Source organism: Phyllostomus discolor, chromosome 1 (genome assembly GCF_004126475.2).
Source record: "Phyllostomus discolor isolate MPI-MPIP mPhyDis1 chromosome 1, mPhyDis1.pri.v3, whole genome shotgun sequence".
Taxonomy (NCBI): Eukaryota; Metazoa; Chordata; class Mammalia; order Chiroptera; family Phyllostomidae; genus Phyllostomus; species Phyllostomus discolor.
Genome location: NC_040903.2, coordinates 48,515,874 through 48,540,914, shown reverse-complemented (window position 1 = coordinate 48,540,914; position 25,041 = coordinate 48,515,874). Strand labels below are relative to the sequence as shown.

Below are 25,041 nucleotides of genomic sequence, written 5' to 3'. Positions count from 1 at the left end.
AAATTGTTATTTCCTTTGAATTTAATTATTTGGTTCTGCCACTAGAATGTAAGTTGCACAGACATTGTTTGGTTTTATATACCAAGCACTTAGGGTGGTGCCTGGCACGTAAGAGGCACTCAAGTACCTGGTGGGTGAATGAAGAGTGAATAAATAAGTGAATAAAGTGACCCCTAAGGTGGTAAGTAGGAGTCTGCCTAATGAGGATGACAGCAAAAATGTGACAGACAGGTGAAATAGTGTGCATGAAGGCACGAAGTGCGCAAAACCATGGAGAGTGGAAGGAACCGAAATGCAGTCAGGCTGGAACATGTGTATGTGGATGCCATGTGCATGAGGCTGAGAAGGGAGAAGGGACCAAATCAGACAGGGTCTTGTAAGCTCTGGTAAGGGGTTTGAACTTGATGCTCAGGAATACTGGGAAGCCATTAAGGATTTTAATCAAAGGAAAGATACTGTTCTTAACCGTGGTTTTAAACATTTTTTTTGTTCTGTTACTACACTAATAATTCAAATCCATTTCAGGGGGGAAAAATGGAAGCTACAGATAACCATCATTAGAAAAAAAAATCACCTGTGAACTTACCACTTAGATATGACCACCACTTGACTGTAGATAAGCAACCTCAGTAATCTGTTGCTAACAAACCACCCCAAAACCAAGTGGCCTGAAACAGTTTAGTTTTCATGAGTCTTTTGGGTTGTTTGGGATCAGCTGGGTGGTTCCTGTGTTCTGTGTTATGCTGCTGAGGATACTCTGCAGGCTGCATTCAGCTGGGAGCTTAGCCGGGGCTGGTATATCCCACCCTCAGGAGCCTCCCTCCACAATGGCCTCTCATCTCTTCCGTGATCCAACCGGAGCTTCTCTGCAGCAGGGTGGCTGAATGCCAAGAGGGATAAAAGGGAGCTGCCAGTCCTCTTAAAGCCTAGGCTTGGACATGCACTGAACTCCTTCCACTGCACTTCAGTAGGCAAAGCCAGGCACAAGGCCAACTGAAATTCGAGGGGATGGGAAGGCTTTTTAACTACTGGGAAAACTGTCTACCACACAATCTCATTTGCTAAATATAAAGACAGTAAGTTGTTGCCTTTACAAAAAAATGAGAAAAACTGAGTTCAAAAGTGACAAATGCATATACATGGTCTTTGTCCATAATCTGTTAAGTAGGTTATGTAAATAAGCTGACAATTTGCATGTGTACAGGGGATGGCGGAAGGCAGAGGGGAACATCCTATTTGAAACCCAATATTGAAATGAAAGGAATTGAAGGAAAGTCAGATCCTAAACAAAGAAAATGGTTTAAAATGTTGTGAGAAGTATCCTACAACCAATGCCTCTATACTTGACCAGAGTACTAACTTCGAGTATGACTGGTGATTAAAACATGCTATTTGTCCAATCTCACTTTCCGAAGGACAAATGGGTGGAGACCAGGCACTAGGCACAGTGACACTTCAGCACACACAACAGCAGAAGCAGCAGTTTGCATGCCACATCTTAGGAAGTGACAAAATCAAAACCTGAAAAGCCGAATCTCTTGCCAAGTCAAGCAGCAAATAGATAAAATGGTTGCCTTCTTCCACCCTCTGCCGTGAATGGGGCAGGAAGCTGAAATCTCCATTTTATTCACCAGTCACGGGGAAGCCACCTGGTTGAACGGTCCAAGGAGGGCATAACTAGGCTCCTGGACTTGTCTGGGTACTCTAATAATGCCTCGAGAATGGATGGTGTGTTTCCATTCCCTCCTCCGCCTCATCCCCACTACCACTGCCTTAGTTCGGTCCTTCAGCACCTCTGGTGGATCCTCTCGGGACTCCTGACAGGCCTCTCACCTACTTACTCATTTGCTCCAGTCCGTCTTCCACATAGCTCCCCGAGTTACCTTGCTTAATACACACACAGTGGTGTCCAACTTGCAGCCCACAGGCCACACGCAGCCCAGCATGGCTGTGAATGCAGCCCAACACAAAATTGCAAATTTCCTTAAAGCATTAGGAGGGTTTTTTTGTGATTACATGTCACAATGTGTTTAATGTGTGGCCCAGAGATGCCAATAGGTCGGATACCCTTGCTAGTTAATGGGAAGGGAGAAAAAGGCCAGAGACAGGTATAGTGTTTTGACTAGGAAAGGACCTGTATGTTGTGACATAGACTTATCCTGAGGTACCTAGTCGACAATTTTTTAGGAAAGACATATTGCATTTGTGTATTTTAAAAGAATGTCCCAGCAGTAAGGGGATCAGAAATAAGCCTGGAGGCTGAGAGATAACTAAGATTGTAGTAACCCTGCTTAGAGTTAAGGCTGAACCAAACCCGTAGCAGAAAAGAGGAGTCAGAATGGAGCTATACAGTATAAATGAAATTTTATCAATGATAAATGGTAACCTCCTGTAAACAGGTGCCAAACTAGGGTATTGCCTAACTTTCCTCCTACTTGAGTATATAGAATACATTTTCACCAAGACATACACAGAACAGCAGGTTTGGGAGTAATCAGAAACCTCCAACTAGGATGGTCAGTTGTGAATAAACAGGTTGAGTAGGGTAAAGAGCTCTGGACTAAAAGTACTGAAAACCAGAAAGGGGAACAGATGAAGTCATGTGTGGAGAGGTTCATGCAGCAGGACAATCTAGGAAAAGCAGTAAAACCCTGGAGAAACTAAAGAAGGTTTCAAAATAACACATATCAACAAATCAAAATCTGAGAGCAGAATATATTGTCTACTATTTATCAAAACTATGTAACCAGAGGATATCCACTAGCAGAGTAGAAAAACATGCCCATATCTCTAAGTGGGAAAAGGTATTACATGAACACCACATTCAGTATATGTTGATTCTCTAACTAGAAGGTCTATAAAATCAAACTAGAGGCAGAACCTATGTCAAAACTAAACAAAAAACCCACAAGCACTTGCAAAACAAGCCCAAGGCTTGGAAAAAAGTTCCAAAGAGCCAAAGGCTGGCAGGATCCAGTCACAGCCAACACTACCCTAACTGCTTATTCACCAAGCAACCTGAGAATTCAGCTTGTCTGCAGAAACTGTACTAACCTGCCAACCAGAATATTCTGGTCTACTTGATACCTGTTGCCCTTCACTATAAATTAGTATGTATTTTGTTTAATGCGAGTTCATCCAGAGAGAGGTCAATTCTCAAATGACAGATTCACTTTCGGTGTCTCCAAGACTATGGGCCAAACTGTGATAAGGAAATACTACCCAGAGGACTTCAGGTAACCAAAGAGGGGTTATCCTGGAGGCACTCCAGCCTCACTTCAAGCCTTCCCACCGAAATAAAGCAGGCACTTTTTCTTTTACCAAAAAATTAAGATGTGAAAACAAGGAGTACGACCCATTAATATTTTTATTTGGAGTTATAATTCTTTATTACTCCAAAAAGATCCACTACAGAAAACATCCAATGAATGCTGACTTACCACTAAAAAAGTAAGTCATCATGTTTGACCTATAATACAGAACACACAATAAATTATATTTACATGCAATTACTAGACTATCACACACAAGGTAAAAAAATACAGTATTTTTATGTACATTTTTTAAGATTTACATTTTCATAGTTTATAAAGTTTAAAAAATTCTCTGTACAAAATTTCATGTGTACAGAGTTTATAAATCCCTATTTTTTTATGGCTGTATCACCACACAGATATACCTAAAACTATAACACTACACAGTTTTTTGTCTTTTTTTTAAACTTCTTATTCAGTCTTGGCACCCATATACTAATAGCATTATCTCTGAAATGTGAATTACAAAGGAAGTAAAATGTAATCATGCAGACTTTTAATATATAAAAATGAGATAAAATGTGTTACTAGATCAACATTTATCCATTCCATAGTTACCTAGTTCTGTTCCACTTCCTGCATTGCTTTCATACAGGTGCATGCAAAACTAGCAGATTATGGATTGTTTTAATAACATTAAAATAATACTACAGTCTGACAATACTTAGGCATCAAAAATGCAATTATCTAAGAACCATAGCTTGTTGATTATTTCTGCTTTGGCAGAAACCTCAACTAACACGTTACATACTAAAATTCACAGAAATGGCAGTATTATAATTCCTAAGTTTATCGAGTCTGCACTAGACAGTAAGTGATCATTTAAAAAACAACAAAGGTGTTTGACATTTAAGAGTATATTCTTCGTACTGAGAATGGGGGAGGGGAGAGACTTAAGATAAACCATTAAAGGATTATCCATTTTCCCAGCTAAGGAAGCACTGGCTCACTCCCAATCTGTTTAAATAAAGACACCTGAAGGCTGTATAAAAGGCTTAAGACTAACTATACTATTCCTCTTTAAAAATTCTTGAAAAGTAATAAATTGAAGGTATCAACACCTTCCTTCCTCCCCCAAGTAGCCAAAGATCAACGAGAAAAATAAAGTGCCAATGTCTAAAGTATTGTTAATTATTTGAGAGGCACTAACCCATTTGATGGCTTAGGATTAAATATGAAAATAGGCCAGATCTGATCTGAATAATAAATAGAAGGTAGGTATATTCCAGTCTATGCAATTCCTGCCTAGATGGGGGCTGGACCAGAAAACTACCTACTCCCCCATTTATTGCTTTAAAACCTGTACGCACACTTTAAATTCTGACACAGAACAATTAGATTTCTAAGACGGAAAGCACAGGGTCTGTGCCACTTTGAAGTTGAAAAAGAAAGTGCACTCTTGATCACTGGAAGGAGAGCTACTGAGGCTCTCTTCTCCACAACTCATATCTTCACAAGAGTCCTCACTAAAGGGGAAAAAAAAACAAGAGTATTCCATTATTTTAAATATACTTACAATGTTTTACAAACAAAATAGAACTGCTCAGAGTATCTCTAGTCTCAGGATTTTTATATTTAAAATTTAAAGCTTTACAGAGAGAAAATTTAACTTAAGGACTTCCTAAAGTGAAGTCTACTATAATCTCCTCAGGCAATACATTTTCCTAAGAGGTTAAAACAAATTACTATTTGCCAAACTATTATTCTTGTACCAACTAATAACTCTATCATCAACTAATAATTCAACTTTAAGTATTTCAAGTCCAATAAATGCAGTCTAAGGACAACACAACTCCTATCACATGGTTTTAATGTCTTTCTTGCATCAATAATTGCATCACTAATACTTTCAAATATCAAACCAAAACACCCAATAAGTTATGAAATGGAACTTCTGGTCCCTTATTCCTACAGTATAAAAATTAAATAATTCATTTTACAAACAAAATTAACTCTGAACAAGACAAAGGCACTTGACAAAAACTATAAAAATATCTACAGATTTCTGCCACATTTGTGGTGGTGGTTCCCTTTTTTCCCCCCAAGTATTTAACCTGCAGCCTCTTCCCATGTACCATATTAGGAATTCATACTAACGTTGAAAAGACCAGAATGATGTTTCATTTTTTAAAAACTATACTATATTTCAAAGAACGAAGGAGATGGGAAACAACCAGTTTTTTAACAAAGAGGAATGAAATCAGGCAGAGGAAAGATAAAACATTTTATCATCTCACTTACATGTGGAATCTAAAAATGAAAAAACAGAACTCATAGATGCAGAGTGCAGATTGGTGGTTACCAGAAAAGGGGGGCACTGGTTAGTGAAAATCGTCAAAAGGTACAAAGTTCCAGTTATAAATCTTGGGACATAATGTACAGCATGGTATTTTCCTTTTTTTTTTTTTAATAATAAGAAAAAGGGAGGAGGCACACTTCTAAATTATAATCTCTTTTAATAATTACTTCTGGCTAATTTTCTCCCCTGAAGTAATGATGCTATTAGAATAGGGACTTTCTCTGATGCCTTATAATATCCCCACTTTGAGTATATTTAGTATGGGGAAGTCGAATTAGTTAAGGAACTTGCTTACCTTTCACTTTCATTAAAACAACCTCCTTCTGGTATTGTTGGCAGCTCAGGGACACTATAGTAGCTGTTGTGGAGGTTTTGAGCTGTGCGCCTTGAAACAATCCAAACCAGTTTCTTAAGGTCTGGTTTGCAACATTCAGGAGAAGAATATTCAGCAAGGCATTTAGAAACTAACTCCCTCCAGTAAATGAATTCAGTGTCATTAACCTGAAAAAAACAAATAACAATTTAATGAAGTGGTTACCTGGTTCCAAAGCTTTGCTGCACCTTGAAATTATCCTTTACCCCTTAAAAAGTACTGATTGATGCCTGTCTCCCACCCCAGACATTATTATTTAATGAATTCGGGGTATGACCTGGGAATCAAGATTTTTTAAAGCTCCCCAGGTGATTCTAGTGTGCAGTCAAAATTTGTAACCACTGGTTTAGCAGAGGAGCATCACAAATATAGATAATTTACATAAGATTCAACACACAGAATGTTTTGCCTATTAAGAAAAACACCGGTCTGATATTCAATCATTAAGTATATTCTTTAATAATCTCAATGCAAAGAAATTTAACATGATTTAGGTTTCTATAACAAAGAATTGCTTGACTGCTAAAAATGGATATTTACGTTAAGATACCAGATATATGCTAATGGAGAAGTAAGCAGTATGACAGAGAAGAGGAATTTCCCCAAAAGGGCATAGTTCCTCCACCACTGGGGGAACTATGTTTATTTCAAGGAATCAATTTTCACCATAAATGTTTCCAGAGAATTATAAAAGGTTTACATTAAAACTAATAAATTCATAACTAAATCACAGGATAGAAGTTACCTGTTAAAAACAAATACTTCCTTAGTACCTTGTCCACAAACAGGATAATTTTATATAATCTTGACCTCCATTTCCACCTAATCCAGCTACATCTCACCTACCTTGCATTCTGGCTTCTACCACTCCCTTCTCACTCGACCGACATCACCTCTTAGGTATCCAATGACCTCCTTCAATTCTCATTATACTGGGCTTCTCACCAAAATTCAATACTCTCTTGACTACCTTCTTCTTGAAAACCTCTTCCCAACTTGATAGTGCTCTTACTTGTGTAGTGTATCTTCCTTCACTTGGCTCCTAATGGTGAAACTGTCAACACTGAAAACCCAGAATGTCAACCAACCTCCTAAGCAAAAGACTCCCACAAGTTTCTTATGGTTTCACTTGTTATTTCCTCCTGAGAAATTTCCAATCTTTTAAATTTTTTTTAATCCTCACCTGAGGATATTTTTCCTTGCTTTTAGAGAGAGGAAGAGAAACATCAACATGAAAGAGAAACATTTATCAGTTGCCTCCCATATGCACCTGAACCAGGAATGAAACCTGCAACCTTTTGGTTACCCTTAACCTTAACCTTTTGGTTACCAGGCGATGCTCCAACCAGATAAGCCGCACCAGCCAGGACAGAAATTTCAGGTATTGACGTCTAATTATGATTTACCTTCTGAGTTTTTATTCCAGACTGCTAAGTATCAGCTAGACATCTACTACCTGGAAGGTCAAATCATACTTCTTTGATCACAAATTAACTTTTCTCGATTTTTAAAAAAGATTTTATCTATTTACTTTTGGAGACAGGCAAGGGAGGGAGAGAGGGAGATAAAGATAAACATCGATATGTGAGGGATACATTGACTGGTTGCCTCTCACTTACCCCTAACTGGTAACCTGGCCCGCCACCCAGGCATGTGCCCTGACTGAGAATTGAACCTGCGACGACCTTTTGGTTTGCAGGCCAGTGCTTAAGCCACTAAGCTACACCCGCCAGGTCTCCAATTTCCTTCAATGGTACCAATGTTCTCTCCACCCTTAGGTCTAAATCTTGATCATTGTGGCTCCTTGACTTGTTTCCATGCTTGGCTTCCAAAACCATTATTTGAGTTAGACATTCCCACTCCTGCCTGGACTATCACCTAGATGTTCTATCTATAACCCTACCCTAAAATAATTCCCAAACCTTTCTAGTCCACCAGCTTCCTGGCCATAAGCCTTTGCTGTCCAAAATTTCACTAAGTTTCCTTTGGTCCACAGCCTCCCAGTCATAGTGCCTCTCACAGTCTTGCCTTGCTTCTCTACTAAAAAAAAAAAATCCAAAGTACTCCCTATGTTCAGCATTTTCTGGCACTCAGGCATAGAATAACAAATGACAGAACACACGACTCCACGTTAAATTCCATGTATCTCCAACTACACTATTTGTTTAAGAGAAAGGACTGTGTCTTTGTTTTATATTTTTTTATGACTGCAAAAACTTATTGGGCTGGCCTAAGGGGTTTAAAAAGAAAAAAATAGCCGATATTATTTTGGTAATGCTACTAATGGGATGAATTAGCCCTAAAGATGAAATGGGATGCCATTAGTATATTTAGTAAGTCTACTTCCTACTATGTACTTCAGAACAGACCACTGTATCAGCAATTTGCAAAAGTACTACAGAAGGGACATCTGATTGCAGAAAAAAGCTAGGATTAAGGACTGGGTTCCCTTCCAGCTTCACCTGTCTGGGTCAAAGCTGCATTTTGAGAACTTCAACATAGATATAAGAAAAAATCATAAAGTATTACTTAATGTTTTAGTCACCACAGGGGTTCAAAATAAAATATTAGGAAAGAAACTTGCTCTAAAGAATTGAGGATGTTTACCTTGGAATGTTTTTTAATAAGCAGGAGAATTTCCAATAATTCAATGGATTTCAAAGTCTCTACTTCCAAATTGAGAAGGCACAAAGCTAATACAGATGGCTACAAAAAAAAAAAGAAATATGTTTTTAAAAGTTCTGAACAGAAACTGTGAATCACATGTAAGCAAGAAATTGACTTACTTTTGCTTTTGAAAAGGTAAGTCGGCAGTTGCAAGCTTTCAACTGAGCTTCCAGTTTATCAAGGTTCAGTATTTCTTTCCTATACAATGAAAAAAAAAGAACAAAGTATTCATTTACTAAACTTCCACAGTACAAGATGAAAGTTTGGAGGAGGTTTCATTGGCATTCTAATTCTTTACTATTAGCTACAACAATGCTAAAACACAAAATTTTTATTTTTAATCCCACTGACCTTTCTGAAGTATGACAAAGTACAATAGTATGGTATAAGTGCAAAAAGTTTAAGGCAGTAGTAGCTTCCAATTCATAGTGCAATTTTTCTGATATTATTTTTTCCATCCGTTTTATGTCAGAGGCAGTGCATTTGCATTGACTAATCCGGATTACATCATGAGTGGAGGGAATATTGCATTCTTCTTCAACTATTCTAGCAGCTAGCAAAAAGCAACAGACTCCAATGCAAGACAAATGTTTAGGTTTCACCTGGAAAACAAAAAAACAAAAGGTTTCTCCTAACAATTGCTACTTGATTTAGCAGAGCAAGCACTTAGAAAGAACATTGTAGTAATGCCCCTATTTTTAACACAGAACACAAACAAGCTGCTTCCCTGTACTTACTCTTACCCACAATTATATTTAATCATTTTTACAGTCTAAACTGTCTTACCTCCTTTTAAAAAAAAGATCATTTTGAGCATTTAAATACTAGTAAAAATGTAAACACAAGTTCAAAAGCTAGATTTCTAACACAGTATACTTTGTATTTCAAACTCATAAAGTCCTAATATAATCTTCTCCAAAATAACAAAGTTTTCAACACCTAGAAAATACACTACTTCTTTGGATATAAAAATAGTACATTAGGATCATCCCATATTTCAATGCAAATTTGCCCACAAGAAATATCACATCAGTTGCAGAGTGGAGCTTATGTAAAAACTGCCACGAACAGATGGCTGCCCTTGTCTTTTCAGTGCCCTGAAAACTGACCCAGCAGCTGACAGCCATCCTATTGGCAAAAGAATCACCACATTTTTCTAACAGTTGCTGGTAACTGTTAATAAGACGTGGCTCTCTGCTTTAAAAAGAATTCTCACAGTGAAGGCAGTTGGTCACCTCTACCAGACTGCTATACTTCCACCTGTATTTCAGTATAAAAAACATCTAGGCTCCAACAAAAACATGATGGGAGATGAAAACCTTATTAAGGACTGCACAGATATATAGAGAATACCTAAAACAAACAAACAAACAAACAAACAAAAAACAACCCAGTTGTCTTCATTTTGTTGTATTTTCAAAGAAAAGGTATGTTAAGTGGTAAGTACAACCTAACTTAAAATACAACAATACAAAATTTTGTAGTCTCTTAATCTGCTAAAGATCACAGTTCCAATTATTAAAAGTATTTATGTAGAATAACATAATTATGTTATTTGCCAAATATTTATTGAATCCTATGCTAGCCACCATGGTAGGTTCTAGATATATAAAAATGAAGATTTATTAAAAAAATGAATAAATACCTTCATAAGAGCCAAGAATCTGTCCAAAATATTGACAGCCAGGACAAAAGTTTCAGTGCAAGATCCAAAAAAATTGGCTAAACTCCTTAAGTCTTCTACTTTGGCATTTCTCAATCTTGGACACAAAGTGTTATCATTCTGCAATAAAAACCAAGAGCCAAAATTTATGATTTTCTTACACTAAATACATAATACAGAATCGAATAAAGCAATTTTCCCCGTAACCTTCAAGAAGGTGGGAAGAGTACTATCATTTAACTAAAGCACTACATTTTTTCAAATACAAAAGGTGTAAATATCATGGCTTTTAAAAAATGTACATCATAAAAGAGCTTTGGCAACATATAAAAGTGAACTGTTGCCACACTTCCAGAAGGTTACAGAGAATATAATTCAATTCCTCTGTAACAGACATAAAGGGTTACTTGCTTCTTTTATGGGTTTTTTGCTTGTTTTTGACTTAAGAATCTGTAACAAGTGTTTCATAGGCAAAGGATATTTCCACAAATGAATTCCCAGTCTCCCACTCAGAAGCTGCAGGCTGGGCTTCCACGTTTAAAGAAACACTTCTCTAGAGTTAGTATCATTCTCATTCTTGCCAAGAAACAAAAGCTTAACCCAGGATTAACATTTATCTTAGTACTCCAGGAAGTCCAATTTTGGTCTTAAGAAACTTGGCAACCTTTAGTCTTGATTCAACTCAAAAAGGTAAAAAAAAAAGGGGGGGGGTTATCCTCTCTACACCCTATCGACTGTTTGAGCAAGTTACATTCTCTGGGGACTTACCTCCGAGGTAGCCTCGATCAAACTCAGCCCTTTTTCTCGAGGTTGGAATCTTTGTTCCTGTTCTAGGTACAGGTTCAACAATCCGAAGAGCGGGACCCCTTTACGACCTGCCAAGTACTCTGCCCCCAAATCCTTCATCTGCAGCAAAGACACCAAATTGTTACAGCGTATCCTCGAGGGAGGCGGGAATAGATGGTAGGGGAAAAGAGCAGAAAATACCTTCAGCGAGGGGCGCACTAACAAACCCGACGAGGAGCGGATGAGGGATTTAGTCACGTCCCCAGCAGGATCCTACAAACCCACCAGGGAGGTGTGGCATGGGGGAGGAGCCGTGGTTCCGCCCGCAGGCCAGCTCTGGGTCAGACTGGCCTGCGCCGGTTTCCTGGACGATTCACAAACCGGGAAATGTCCCCGGGTGGCGGTATCTAGAGGGTCCACCCAACCTGAAGCCGTGAGGAGAGGCTTTCTAGCCTGTGGAAAGCACAGGGGGTAGCTACTGCAGCGGGTTCTGGGGGTGCGGGCTTTGCACAATAGAGGGGAAGGGAGAGCAAGTCTCGCGACTGAACAAAGAACCAGAAGGAGGAGACTCCGGAGTCCCGCCCCTCCCGAGAGCCCAGCCGCAGAAGCCCCTCTAGCTAGAGTCCGATCCCCGAGCCTTCCCCATCATCTTCGGCAATGCCTACTCTGGATGTACCCGAGTGGCAAGACCCGGGTGCCAGAGAGCGGTGGGGTGCCGAGGCCCACCCCGTATCCCGACACACCCGTCTAACCACTGAAGCCCCGGTTCCGCAACTGTGCGGAGCCTCGGGCTGTCAATTCAAGCACAACCCCAACGAACTCCGGTGGCAAAATGGGGAGAGGGCACCAAAAAATTGTTTAGAGCCTCCTTGACTCTCCACCCATTTTCACCATCATCTCCCCAAATCCAATGCCCATACCCATGGAACTGACGACTGGACCGGAGTCGCTTCCGGGGCTGAGGGGTGGGCACTACGATGCACCCCCTCCCCCAGGTCCCCACCACGAACAAAGAAAGCCAGGCAGGACCACTCACCGTGCCCGAGATGCGCCTCCACTGGCGCTTGGCGTTGCGGTTCGGAGGGGACTGGGTGCGGCGAGGGCTTCCGGACCTGTCTCCAAGGACCCGCCGCCTCAGCGGTGTCCCCGGACCCGCATCCGACCCCTCCCCTCCGTCACCGCCGCCCCGGCCTCACAACCCCGGCTCCATTCTGCTCCCTGCGCACCCACCCTCCTGGGGCGTAGCGTCAGGCTCTCAAGCCCTGCCCCTCTCCGGGCACCACCGCGGAGACCCAACCAAACCCCTTGTTTTTGTTTTGCGTTCCCGACGCCACCAAGGGGCGGGGCACGTGACTCCCTGCGGAGGGATTTATCGCTGCTCGAAAACCTTTGAAAAATAGTCCCTCCTCTCAGCCACTGTCCCCAGCTGGTTTGGGAACCTCTTCAGAACGCCCTTGCTTTAACGGGACACTCCCCTCTCTTCGTTACCGAGCAGAGGTTGGAATCTGGGCGTCAACTTCATTCTGCCGTTGAGTGGGAGGGGGAGGAAAGGGAGTAACAGGGTTGGGGCGGAAGGAGACAGTTTCTGTTTTGCTCTGCACCGTTTAAAGGTCTCCGATTTGTTTTGTTGGGTTTTTTTTGTTTTGTTTTGAATAATCCGCCCAAAGTAGCCCGCTCTCTGATTGGATACTGGCAGAAGGTTGAGGACCTGATTCACTGCCGAATCTGGGTTGGCTACCTGATTAGTGTTTGAGCTCTCTGATTGGCTTTCGCCTCGTTCTGCGCCTCTATTTTCCTTGGAGCCTTAGCAACTCTGGAGTATGAATGCGCATGCCTGGAGGGGGTGGGGACTGCTGGTGATGGAATTCGTGGACCTGTGCCTGGGGTCTGTTCCTTCCCACCCGCCACCTCCACCCTTCCGGGGGGGAATGCCACGTTCGGTTCTGAGCCTGAACAGCTAGATAACCAAGGGAGCATTCTCTACGTTTTTTTTTTTTGTTTGTTTGTTTTTTTTTTTTTTTGTCGCGGGGGTGCATTTTGCTATAACCAAAGAAGTTGCTATAAAATGTTCAGAATGCTTACTAAAATATTAAATGAGTAAAATACTACCACTTTGGTATTTGCTTTGAAGTTTTAACGACGGAGAGTCAAAAATGGAGAGGGTAGATGAAACAGTATTGCGGAAGAGTTGTTAAATGTGGGTGATGGGTACAAGAGAGTTTCTACTTGTGTGTACTTCGAAATTTTTCTGTAATAAAAAATAAATGTTCAGTGAAAGGACTTTAAACAAATTTACCGGTGCATATTGACAACTGCACATAAACATGTAATGATTATAATAGTGTACCCCCAGAGGTTGTAATTGGGCTGTTGTTTTAATGACGGTTCTGAGAGGCTTCTTGGTCCTTGGCCACCCACAAATTATCACTTACTGCCCATTTTAATTAGCGTTATTAAAAGATGACACCTCTCCCGAGGCAGGGCAGAGAGCAAAGGATGCCTCAGGATGGAGAAATTTTCGCACGGAGTATGTTTTGGGGATGTAAGAGACTCCCCTTCAACATTTATAGTTTACTTTCACCCCCTTCGGTTCCCCACTGCCCTCAACCAAACACACAAATCAGTAGTAACACATTCTGAGTTCTAATCTAAGTAATTAGATAAGCCTTAGGAACAGATTTCTTTTTCCTGCTCTTCTGCATGCTTTCTGTGAATTGTTTTATTGCTTGTAAAATATGAGAAGTCACATAACGTAGTTTTAGCGGCAGATTTTTCTTATTAACAGAGCAACAACAGAATTTTAGAAATAGGTCCCTTCACCTGGTAGGTGGGAATAGACACAGGCGTCTGGAGCTCGAAGCAACTCTGGGCAGGGGAGCTCAAGGAATGAACACTCCTATTTCAGACAGGTGTGGTGTTGTTCAGGGTTTTGGAAATTTAATGTAAATTAAATTTCATTACAGGGTAAGGTAAAAGTAATTACATTAACAGACTACTTTTAAGTGATTTACAGGATGCAGTTTTGTTCAATAATGTTTGATCTTTTAAACATAACTCTTATATGATGAAAACCTTTTACTGGAAATCTATGCTGAAAAACATAATTGAGGACCTGCAACTAACATGGAAAATAGAGCTAAAATCAGAATTACATAGATGAAGACTCATTGTACAGTGTATAAAGAGGCTCAGTGAACAGAGTCCAGAGAGAGACAGAAAGCAGCTGGATGGAAAACATGCATGATGACAGAAAGTGACCAAAACATGAAGGAGATTGGGAACTTTTTTTTAAATATAGTTTATTGATTTATGCTTTCACAGTTGTCCCATTTTCCCCCTTCACTCCCCCACCCTGCACACCTCTCCCACCCACATTCCCCACCTTTAGTTCATGTCCATGTGTCATAAGTTCTTTAGCTTCTACATTTCCCATACTATTCTTACCCTCCCCCACCTACTTTCTACCTACCATCCATGCTACTTATTCTCTGTACCTTTTCTCCCTCTCTCCTCCTCCTACTCCTCTGTTGCTAACCCTCCATGTAATCTCCATTTCTGTGGTTCTGTTCCTGTTCTAGTTGTTTGCTTAGTTTGTTTTTGTTTCAGGCGTGGTTGTTAATAATTGTGAGTTTGCTGTCATTTTACTGCAATCTTTTCTATCTTCTTTTTCTTAAATAAGTCCCTTTAACATTTCATATAATAAGGGCTTAGTGATGATGAACTCCTTTAACTTGACCTTATCTGAGAAGCACTTTATCTGCCCTTCCATTCTAAATGAAAGCTTTTCTGGATAGAGCAATCTTGGATGTAGGTCCTTGCCTTTCGTAACTTGGAATACTTCTTTCCAGCCCCTTCTTGCCTGTAAGGTCTCTTTTGAGAAATCAGCTGACAGTCTTATGGGAACTCCTTTGTAGGTAATTGCCTCCTTATCTCTTGCTGCTTCTAGGATTCTCTCCTTCATTTTAATCTTGGCTAATGTAATTGTGATGTGCCTTTGTGCGTTCCTCTTTGGGTCCAACTTCTTTGGGACTCTCTGAGCTTCCTGGACTTCCTAGAAGTCTATTTCCTTTGCCAGATTGGGGAAGTTCTCCTTTATTACCTGTTCAAATAACTTTTCCACTTGTTGCTCTTCCTCTTCTCCTTCTGGTACCCCTATAATTTGGGTGTTGGAATGTTTAAAGATGTCCTGGAGGTTCCTAAGCCTCTCCTCAATTTTTTGAATTCTTATTTTTTCTTTCTTTTCTGTTTAGTTATTTCTTTCTTCCCTCTGGTCCACTCCATTAATTTGAGTCCCAATTTCCTTCCCATCACTATTGGTTTCCTGTATATCTTCCTTTATTTCACTTAACATAGCCTTCATTTGTTCATCTAATTTGTGACCAAATTCAACCAATTCTGTGAGCATCCTGATTACCAGTGCTTTGAAGTGTGCATCTGATAGGTTGACTAGCTCTTTGTTGCTTAGTTGTATTATTTCTGGAGCTTTGATCTATTCTTTCATTTGGGCCATTTTTTGTCTTGACGCGGTCTGTCTTGCTCCCCAGTTTCACCTGGTTTATCTTTGCACAAATGTGGGACCGCCAGGTCCACTAGCCACCTTGCACATCACTCCCCTCCACAATCCATTGCTTTGCTGGGTGTGCCCACGTCCACCTTGCATGCCTGGGGTCCACCAGCTGCTGCTTTACCACGAGTCCCCTCCACTCGGCCACCTGGCTCTGCCCCTCCTACTGGTCTGCATGAATGTTTCTTCTTTAACTTCTTGGTTGTCGGACTTCCATACAGTTCAGTTTTCTGTCAGTACTGGTTGTTTTATCATTTCTACATTTTGGTTGTTCGAGGAGGCACAGTGTGTCTACCTACACCTTCATCTTGGCCGGAAGTTTGGGAACTTTTTTAAGCAGGAGGGCAAAGATAGAAAAGGAACATAAGGTATAAAATAAGTGATGTAAAAGAAGAAATGTAAAATTTTGTGGTAGATTTCTAAAATAACAGATAACATGGAAGATAAAAAGGAAGAGATGAAGAAAATCTTTGCTTGGTTCACTAACTGTTACAAAGTTATATGAAATGTATACTATATATTTCATAGATAGTATTGTATATCTTTTAACAGAGAGCCTCTGGAATGATAAGCAGTTCACTTAAGAGTAAGACAGCCCTGGCTGGTTGTGGCTCAGTGGATTGAGTGCTGACCTGTGAAAAGAAAGGTCGCTGGTTTGACTCCCAGTTAGGGCACATGTCTGGGTTGGGGGCCAGGTTAGGCCAGGTACCCACTTTGGGGGCATGTAAGAGGCAATGTGTTGATTCTTCATCCCTTCCCCTCTGAAAAAATAAAATCTTAAAAAAACAAAAACGAGTAAGACAAGAAAACTTTGTAAATGGTGTTGAATTTCCTGTTCTTGGAAGGCCCTGTTCAGCACAGAAAAGACTAATCAAATTGTCCAATATGGAGCCCTTTATTTTTATTTGTCTATTTATTTTTTTAAGAGAAAGAAAAGTAATCATCAAAAAATATATAGGTCCAGCCCAGTTTGGGTAGCTCAGTTGTTTAGAGAGTCATCCAGTGATCTGATACACTAAGGTTGTGTGTTTGTTCAATCTCCAGGCAGGGTAAACACAGGAAGCTATCAGTGAATGCATAAATAAGTGGAACAACAAATCAATCTCTTTATCTCCGCCTCCCCCTCACATTCTAAAATCAATAAATAAAAAGAAAAATAAAACACATTGTCCAGTAGTTACATAATCTTTTTTTTTTTTCAAAAAAGCTCTTTTTAAGTGATGATATTCTAGGATAGAAAATGATGCCAGTTTTTTCATTTTACTCCACTGATTTTTTTGGTTGTTTGTTAATATATCCTTTATTTTATTATTATTAATATTTTTATTTATTTTAATTTTAGAGAGGGGGCAGGGAGGGAGAAATAGAGGAAGAGAACCCGCATATGAGAGATACATCAATTGGTAGTCTCTCGCATGCCCCCAGTTGGGGTCCTGGCGCACGACCCAGGCATGCACCCTGACTGGGAATCAAACTGGCAACCTTTTGGTTGGCAGGCTGGCACTGAATCCACTGAACCACACCAGCCAGGACTTTTTTTTTTTTTAATGACAGTCTTTCTCCAGGTTCTATTTCTCTGTCCTTACTTTGCTACAGCTTCAGGTGTTATTTATTAAATAAATATTCCCCCTTAAGCTAATCGGCTTTTACCTGTCAGCTACCTTTCTGTCTTTCCTAAGCTTTCTTAAGGGCAACTTTCCTGCCTCATGTATGCATACAAAGTAGGGGATCAGAAACTTGGCAGTTCCCTGAAAGGACTTTGGGGGGATTTACTTCATTATAAGATATTTAGTCTTCTACCACACAGTGATAGGAGGTGCAGCAGGATTGTGTGATACTCTGCCCCCAATAACACCATGAAGACCTAACAGAGAACCCGTTGTCCTCAGAGACATGTGACACTATGAAACTAGAACGTGGGCACAGAGCAGGAAACAAGCAGCAGCACAACCATAGAGAAAACAACGCCTTCTTTCACTGAATTTTTGACTCTGAGGAGTGTCTTTAAAATCTACTTAAATTCCTGCTCTTACCTTGAAAAGAAAACGGGGCATTCCCAGGAGCCTGCTACAGTGCTTCTCTATCTAGAGATGCTTTATGCTTGGGCTTCCCTGAACTGTATAAGGCATCAAAATTCCCTCAAAACCTTCCAGAGATCATCTTTCTCCTCACAGGTGATAGCTGTAGACAATAAGTCCTAGCTTTTCATTCAACAGACATTTAATGAATATACACCAGATGCCAGGTGTGGTACTAGGCTTTAGGGATACAAAAGTAAATAAACTAAAACACAGTCCTGTATCCTGATATATCTGAGGTATGGGGCAAAAGCACTAGCCTAGGGGTCAGAATGCCTGAAGTTGAGTCCCAACTTTCCAACTCACTAGAGATAGTACCTTGAATATCTTGAATAATTTGAATTGCTTTGAATAATTTGGATTGCTTTCTCATCTGAGAAAACAAGCAAGCAAACAAACAAAGGGGGGGACCCCAGGGTAGTACTTTTTTCTACCTTACATGTAAAGATTAAATACAAACATTTGCAAAAAACGCTTTTACTTATATACACCTAGGCTGTTAGGCCTGTCACAGTGCTATGACTTCAAGAAGGGAAAAAAGGACACTTCCAGTCTAGATGGAGGTATAGGTAGATACACTGTCCCTTCTCACACAACCAAAAGAAGGACAACAAATATAAAAACAAAAACCAACCAGAACTGCCAGAAATCGAACTGTATGGAAGTCTGACAACCAAGGAGTTAAAGAAGAAATATTCATCCAGATCGTTAGGAGGGGTGAAGATGGGCAGCCCAGGTAGAGAGGACTCATGGCAAGGTGGCAGCTGGCAGACCAGGCAGTCCACTGTCATGTGTGTTAAACTAGGTGGAACACCTGGGGAGTGAGACAGACTGCACAACCGAGGGTTCCAGCTTGGGGAAATAAAGCCTCAAAACCTCTGGCATAAAAATCTGTGGGGGTTGAGGGGATGGGAGAAACTCTCAGCCTCACAGAAGAGTTCATTGGAGAGACCCACAGGGTCCTAGAGTGTACACAAACCACCCACCCAGGAATCAGCATCAGAAGGGCTCGATTTGTTTGTGGGTAGCAGGGGAAGTGACTGAAAGCTGGCAGAAAGCTGAGCAAGCGGCATTGTTCCCTCTCAGACCCCTCCCACACATACAAGCCACAACACTGTGACAAGGGTTGCCCCACCCTGGCAATTACCTAAGGCTCTGCCCCTTATATGCAGCAGGCAAACCAAGACAAAAAAACAAAACAAAAAAAAATTGGCCCAAATGAAAGAACAGATCAAAGCTCCAGAAAAAATATAACTAAGCGATGAAGAGATAGCCAACCTATCAGATGCAGAGTTCAAAACACTGGTAATCAAGATGCTCAAAGAAATGGTTGAGTACAGACACAAAACAGAGGAAGAAGTGAAGGCTACTCAAAGTGAAATAAAGATAAACATACAGGGAACCAACAGTGAAAGGAAGGAAACTGGGACTCAAATGAAGGTTTGGAGCAGAACGAAGAAATAAACATTCAACCAGAACAAGAATTCAAAACAATGAGTAGAAGCTTAGGAACCTCTGGGACAACCTTAAATGTTCCAACATCTGAATCATAGGGGTGCCAGAAGGAGAAGAGGAAGAGCAAGAAATTAAAAACTCATTTGAAAAAATAACGAAGGAAAACTTCCCCAATCTGGCAAAGTCAATAGACTTCCAGGAAGTCCATGAAGCTCAGAGAGTCCCAAAGAAGTTGGACCCAAGGAGGAACATACCAAGACACATCATAATTAAATTACCCAAAATGGAGTATAAGGAGAAAATCTTAGAAGAAGCAAGAGAAAAGGAGAAAGTCACCTACAAAGGAGTTTCCATAAGAATATCAGCTGAGTTCTCAAAAGAAAACTTGCAGGCAAGAAGAGGCTGGAAAGAAGTATTTCAAGTCATGAAAGACAAGGACCTACATCCAAGATTACTCTCTTCAGCAAAGCTATCATGTAGAAGGAAGGGCAGATAAAGTGTTTCCCAGATAAGGTAAAATTAAAGAAGTTCATCATCACTAAGCCCTTATTATATGAAATGTTAAAGGGACTTACCTAAGAAAAAGAAGATGATAAAAAAATGAACAGTAAAATGAAAACAGACTCACAACTATCAACAACCTAACCTAAACAAAAACAAAAACTAGGTAAACAACTAGAACAGGAACAGAACCACAGAAATGGAGATCACATGGAGGGTTACCAGCAGGGAAGGTGAGAGGGGATTGGAGGGAAAAGTACAGAGAATAAGTAGCATAAATGGTGGATACAAAATAGACAGTGGGAGGTTAGGAATAGTATAGGAAATGTAGATGCCAAAGAACTTATATGTATGACCCATGGACATGAACTAAGGTCGGGGAATGTGGGTGGGAGGGGTGTTCAGGGCTGAGGGAAATAAAGGGAAGGAAATGGGACAACTATAAGAGCATAATCAATAAAATATACTAAAAAAAGAAAAAGAAGAAGAAGGGAATGAAGGGATCATCCCTGATCTCTCACAGGAATCTGCCAGAAAGCAGCCCAGAAAAGAACCTCTGGATTAGGACTGGTAAATCAGACCTGGTAAACGAGCACCACCCCTATCTCCCCTCTACTACTTTTGGCTCCCTGCCTGGGTTTTTTTCTGCCAATAAGGGTGTTTTGCCATCACTGCCCTCCCCCCCACCCAGACTCTCTGGTTAGGATAGCATTGCTAATGGAACCTGCAGGGGAGGCAGCAATGCTTGTTGGAGGAGGAGGAGCAAGGAAGGCATAACCTCACTCAGGGTGCCATCTTCAAGTGATTAAGATTTTTCATTCAAGAACTCATTTTTTAAATCTGAACTTGAAAGAATGAGACAATTTACATGAAAATTTAATTTCTTTCTTCAAGTAATTAGTGAACATCTCATATATTCTTCTTTCTCTTGGACAAAACCTCAAACCTGAACTTAGCAAATCCAATCTTTCAGAATCTATTTTATATATATAAAATATATTTTATATATGTGTGTGTGTATATATATATATATATATATATAGAGAGAGAGAGAGAGAGAGAGAGTGAGAGGGAACTGTTGTTAATGATAGAACATCCTGTATTTTTCTAAGGAGTGCTTATTTATTTATGCAAGTATTAGTGATTTTCACAACACAGCCAATTTCCACGTATGGATGTGCTGGGCTTTGGAATTGTGGGAATTATCCACGCTGTAAAGCCAAATGACCACTAATAGAATTTTTCCAGCCAGCCAGGTTAGCCCTTTCCAGTTCTGCTAGGCAGAAAGCAAGTTAGACCTACTCAAACTATCTCTGAAACCTGAGAACTCAATGCTTATTGGACTCTGTGGTCCAACTCATTATTTTAGTATCTGAAGCTCTAACTCTTATGCTAAAAGTCAACTGAAATAATGGAGTAGCTCTGAAATTGTGTGGAAGACTAGCAAAGGAGAATGCAGCTGAGATTATGGTGATTTCTGAAATCAGCTGATTATCCCCAGTCGTGGGTCTGTGCCAAAGCAAGTATATTTTAAGTGGCCCAGACTGCATTCTGGGACATTATACATTATTATTTATATAATACATTCTTGTATGATGTGTTCCAAGAACCACAACCTAAGTGTGATGTTTTCTTGACATCACAGTGGTATGGGAAGTTGACACTGTCAGCTAAGAGTCATTTAGGACACATCTGTCAAATCTATCATCTTCTTCTGAAAGGAAGTTTTTCTTTTCTGTGAAAGTAATTATATCTTATTTTGATCTCAAATGAAAGGGCAACTAACATTTAAAGTGATGTAATATAAACTTGAATTTTGCTTTGTTAACATTTTTAAGTGTCTTCAAAATGAAGTTTTTTAACTTCTGAAAAGACTGCTTTATTTCAAAGATCTTCAGGTCTGTTTAACTATATATATTATTATGTTTTTCAACCACATTCTGAATAAGAAATTTTGGCTACATGAAGGAGCAAAACCAAACTTGAAGGAGAGGGATGAGGATAGTTGGAACTTTAATTTTGGAGCAGTTCTGGTTCTCTCTTGAAAAAAAAAAGAGTACAATTTACAAAAACAAAATTAGATATAAAAGTGATTATTTTAAATGAGATAAATCCAGAAAAATTGTAAATTGTTAAGAATTGATGTATATTCGTTGTCCCAGTTATCTATTGTTATAAAATGAATCACCCAAAACTTAGTGGCTTAAAACAACAACAATTTGTTATCATCCCTGGGGTTCTGGGGTTGACTGAGCTCGGCTAGGCAATCCTTACTCAGGGTCTTTCATGAAGTTGCACTCAGACAGTGGCTGGGGCTGCAGTCACCTTGTGGTTCACTCACTTATGTGTCCAGAGCTGATGGTGACCGTGGACTAGAAGCTCAGTTAAGGCTGGTGGCCAGAACGCCTACATATGTGGCTTCATGTGGTCTTTCCACTTCCTCATGACGTGGTGACAAGACTTAAAGAAAACCAGGTGACCACCGTATTTCCTTTTATGAACCAGTTTTGGCAGTCACATAGCTTCTATACTAATTTCATATTGCTATTATAACAAATGACAAGTTTAGGGGCTTGAAACAAAACAAACTTACTATCTTATAGTTCTAGGGGATGGAAGTTTGAAACAGTCTCACTGGGCTAAAAGCAAGGTGTTGACAGGGTTACATTCCATTTGGAAGGTCTATGGAAGGTACATTTCCTTGCCTTTCCAGTTTCTAGAGTCCACCACATTGCTTGGTTCATGATTCCTTCCTTCATCTTCAAATCTAGCAGCACAGCATCTTTAAACCTTTCTTAACTGGGACTCTTCTGCCTTCCTTTTACACTAATAAAGATCCTGGTGATTACATTGGGCTCACCCAGGTAATACAGGATCTTCTCTCCATCTCAGGGTCAGTTGATTAGCAACCTTAATTCCATCTGCAGTTTTAATTACTCCTTGTCATGTAACAGGACATATTAGTAAGTTCTGGGGTTTAGGGCATGGACATTTTGGGGAAAGCATTGTTCTTCCTTGTTCAGCATTTCTTTAGCAACAGTCACATATCTACTCAGGTTCAAGGCTCAAGGGAAAGAAACATGAGAGGAGTTTGATCACCATGTAAGAACAGCATGTGAGATGGGAGATATGGCAGGGATCATCTCTGGAAAATAAAATCGTCACAGTCACAAACATTAAAAATCTAAGAAATTGGAAGCAACGTAGGTGCCTATCAGTAAATGAATGGATCAAAAATCTATGGTGCATTTACACAATGGAATTCTATGCAGCAGATAGAAAGAAGGAGCTCCTACCCTTTGCAGCAGCATGGATAGAACTGGGGAGCATTATGTTAAGTGAAATAAGCCAGGTGGTGAGGGACAAATAGCATATGATCTCACCCTTAACTGGAACCTAATCAACAAAACAAAGAAACGAGCAAAATATAGTCAAAGCCACTGAAATTGAGAACAGGCTGACAGTGACCAGAGGGGAGAGGGGAGGGAATTTCAGGGGAAAAGGGTGAAGGGTTTGCAGGAACAGGTATAAAGGACACATGGACAATAACAAGGAGGACTGTAAACAGGAGGGATGTGGGGAGGGCTTGGGGGGAAAGGCAGAAAACTGTACTTGAACAACAATTAAAATAAAAATTAAAAAATCTGAGAAATGCCATGGCATTTTTTCATTGATAAACTGCTTCACACATGGCTGTAAAACTTTTGCCAATACTTTTGTCTGGAAAATCTCTGATCACCTCTTCATAAGATAATAATATTATAACATAATTTTCTATATCTAAAAAAAGTTTTTAAATTTAGTCTTTCTTCTAGCATGGCTGTTCAAACTTTTTAAAAATTGATATTTAAAAATATTTTTGCCCTGACTGGTGTGGCTCAGTTGGCTGAGCATCAACCCACAAAGTGAAAGGTCACCAGTTCAATTCCCAGTTAAGGCATGTGCCAGGGTTGCTGGCCAGGTCCCTACCTGGGGACATGAGAGAGGCAACTAATTTGTGTTTCTCTCACACACCAATGTTTCTCTCCCTATCTCCTTCCCTTCCCCTCTCTCTAAAAAATAAATACAATCTTGAATTTTTTTTTCCTTTAGTAATGAGTTATAACTCATTATTAATATGTTATATTTTAGGATTGGTAGCTGATTTGAGAAAACTTTTATCAAGTATGAGTTGTAAAAATTCAGGGTATCAGTGAAAACTGTCCATACTCAGTAGGTAGGTAGTTGTCTGTTTCTTTACTGCGGAAGCATATTTTGAGATCTATGTTCTTTTTGTTAATGTCAGTATTTTATAATAAATATCTATTTTTCCCAAATCATATGATTCCTTTCTCTTCACTAACTACAGTATCAAACAATTTACGAGCTTATCTATTTTTATTTATTTCTAAAGAGAGGAAGGGAGGGAGAAATAGAGGAAAAGAAACATCAGTGTGTGGTTGCCTCTCACATGTACCCCACGGGGGACCCGGCCTGCAACCCAGGCATGAGCCCTAGACCAGGAACCAAACCGGCCACCCTCCAGTTCACAGGCTGGCACTCAATCTACTGAGCCACACCAGCCAGGGCTATGAGTTTATCTATTAGTACTACTAGAAATTTCTCTATTCTTTTAAAGAAATTTTGTTTTTGGAATGATCTGGGGGGAAAATGTGTTAAATTTGTTTCTCAATGTCCAACCACATTCCATTGATTTCATCATATATTTTTATCAGATTTTTCTCTTAGTTCTTTAATAAAAGTAGTTACAAATGACAAGAATGTACCTTTTTGTTATATCAAAGTTAGGAATCTATAATTTCTCAATTGTTTTATTGAAACATACCAAAATGTGTTCCCACATTTTAGTTAAAATGGTATGTCCCTGATTCAACTTCCCCTCAGCCAGATCCCAGAAATACTGGTGGACACTCAAACAACTCCAAACACAAATGAAAATGGTGCAGTGGAATTTACCATTCATCATGGAACATGATGAAAGATAGCAGCCTTAATTGTCTTAAAATGTCTTACTTTTGTAAAACTCAGAAAAACATATATGTGAGCACTCGTCCCGAGACTTTGGAAAGAGCCTGTGGAATCACAGGGCCCTGAAACCAAATTTTATTAGCTTCACAATACATTCACCCTTAGGAATCAGTCAATAATTAACTGTCAAGTGCTGTGCTAAGTGATTTATATATATTGACATAATTTTAATGCCCACAACACAAGTAGTAAGTACTATTGCACAGTTGCAGAGAATTTAAGTAACTTGATCTACAGGCATATAGTGGTGCAATCAGCATTAAACTGCAGAAAATCAGACTCTAGGACCAACACTCTTAACCACTATAATGAT

At 39.8% G+C, this 25,041-nt stretch overlaps 1 protein-coding gene across 2 annotated transcripts; it reads right to left on the bottom strand.

Annotated features, from left to right (window-relative positions):
• Positions 1-3,349: 3,349 nt before the first annotated feature.
• On the bottom strand, positions 3,350-12,421 carry CCNG2 (cyclin G2). 2 transcript variants are annotated; one of them, XM_028506109.2, is made up of 8 exons: positions 12,139-12,421; positions 11,085-11,222; positions 10,299-10,436; positions 9,005-9,255; positions 8,773-8,851; positions 8,594-8,692; positions 5,909-6,114; positions 3,350-4,780 (listed from the first exon to the last, which is right to left on the bottom strand). In XM_028506109.2, the coding sequence occupies exons 2-8, from the start codon at positions 11,220-11,222 to the stop codon at positions 4,657-4,659; spliced, it is 1,035 nt and encodes a 344-aa protein (XP_028361910.1). In that variant the 5' UTR covers positions 12,139-12,421; the 3' UTR covers positions 3,350-4,656. The 2 variants fall into 2 exon arrangements, with proteins under 2 accessions (XP_028361910.1, XP_035878436.1); XM_036022543.1 differs by lacking the exon at positions 12,139-12,421 and adding an exon at positions 11,304-11,701.
• Between the last annotated feature and the right edge of the window lie 12,620 nt (positions 12,422-25,041).

Coding starts and splice junctions, on each gene's coding strand:
- CCNG2 (XM_028506109.2), bottom strand. CDS start 11,222: ATGAAGGATTTGGGGGCAGAGTACTTGGCAGGTCGTAAAGGGGTCCCG. Junction 10,437..11,084: donor TGATCGAGGCTACCTCGGAG/GTAAGTCCCCAG, acceptor TTTTTATTGCAG/AATGATAACACTTTGTGTCC. Junction 4,781..5,908: donor TGTTTTAATGAAAGTGAAAG/GTAAGCAAGTTC, acceptor TTTCCCCTTTAG/TGAGGACTCTTGTGAAGATA.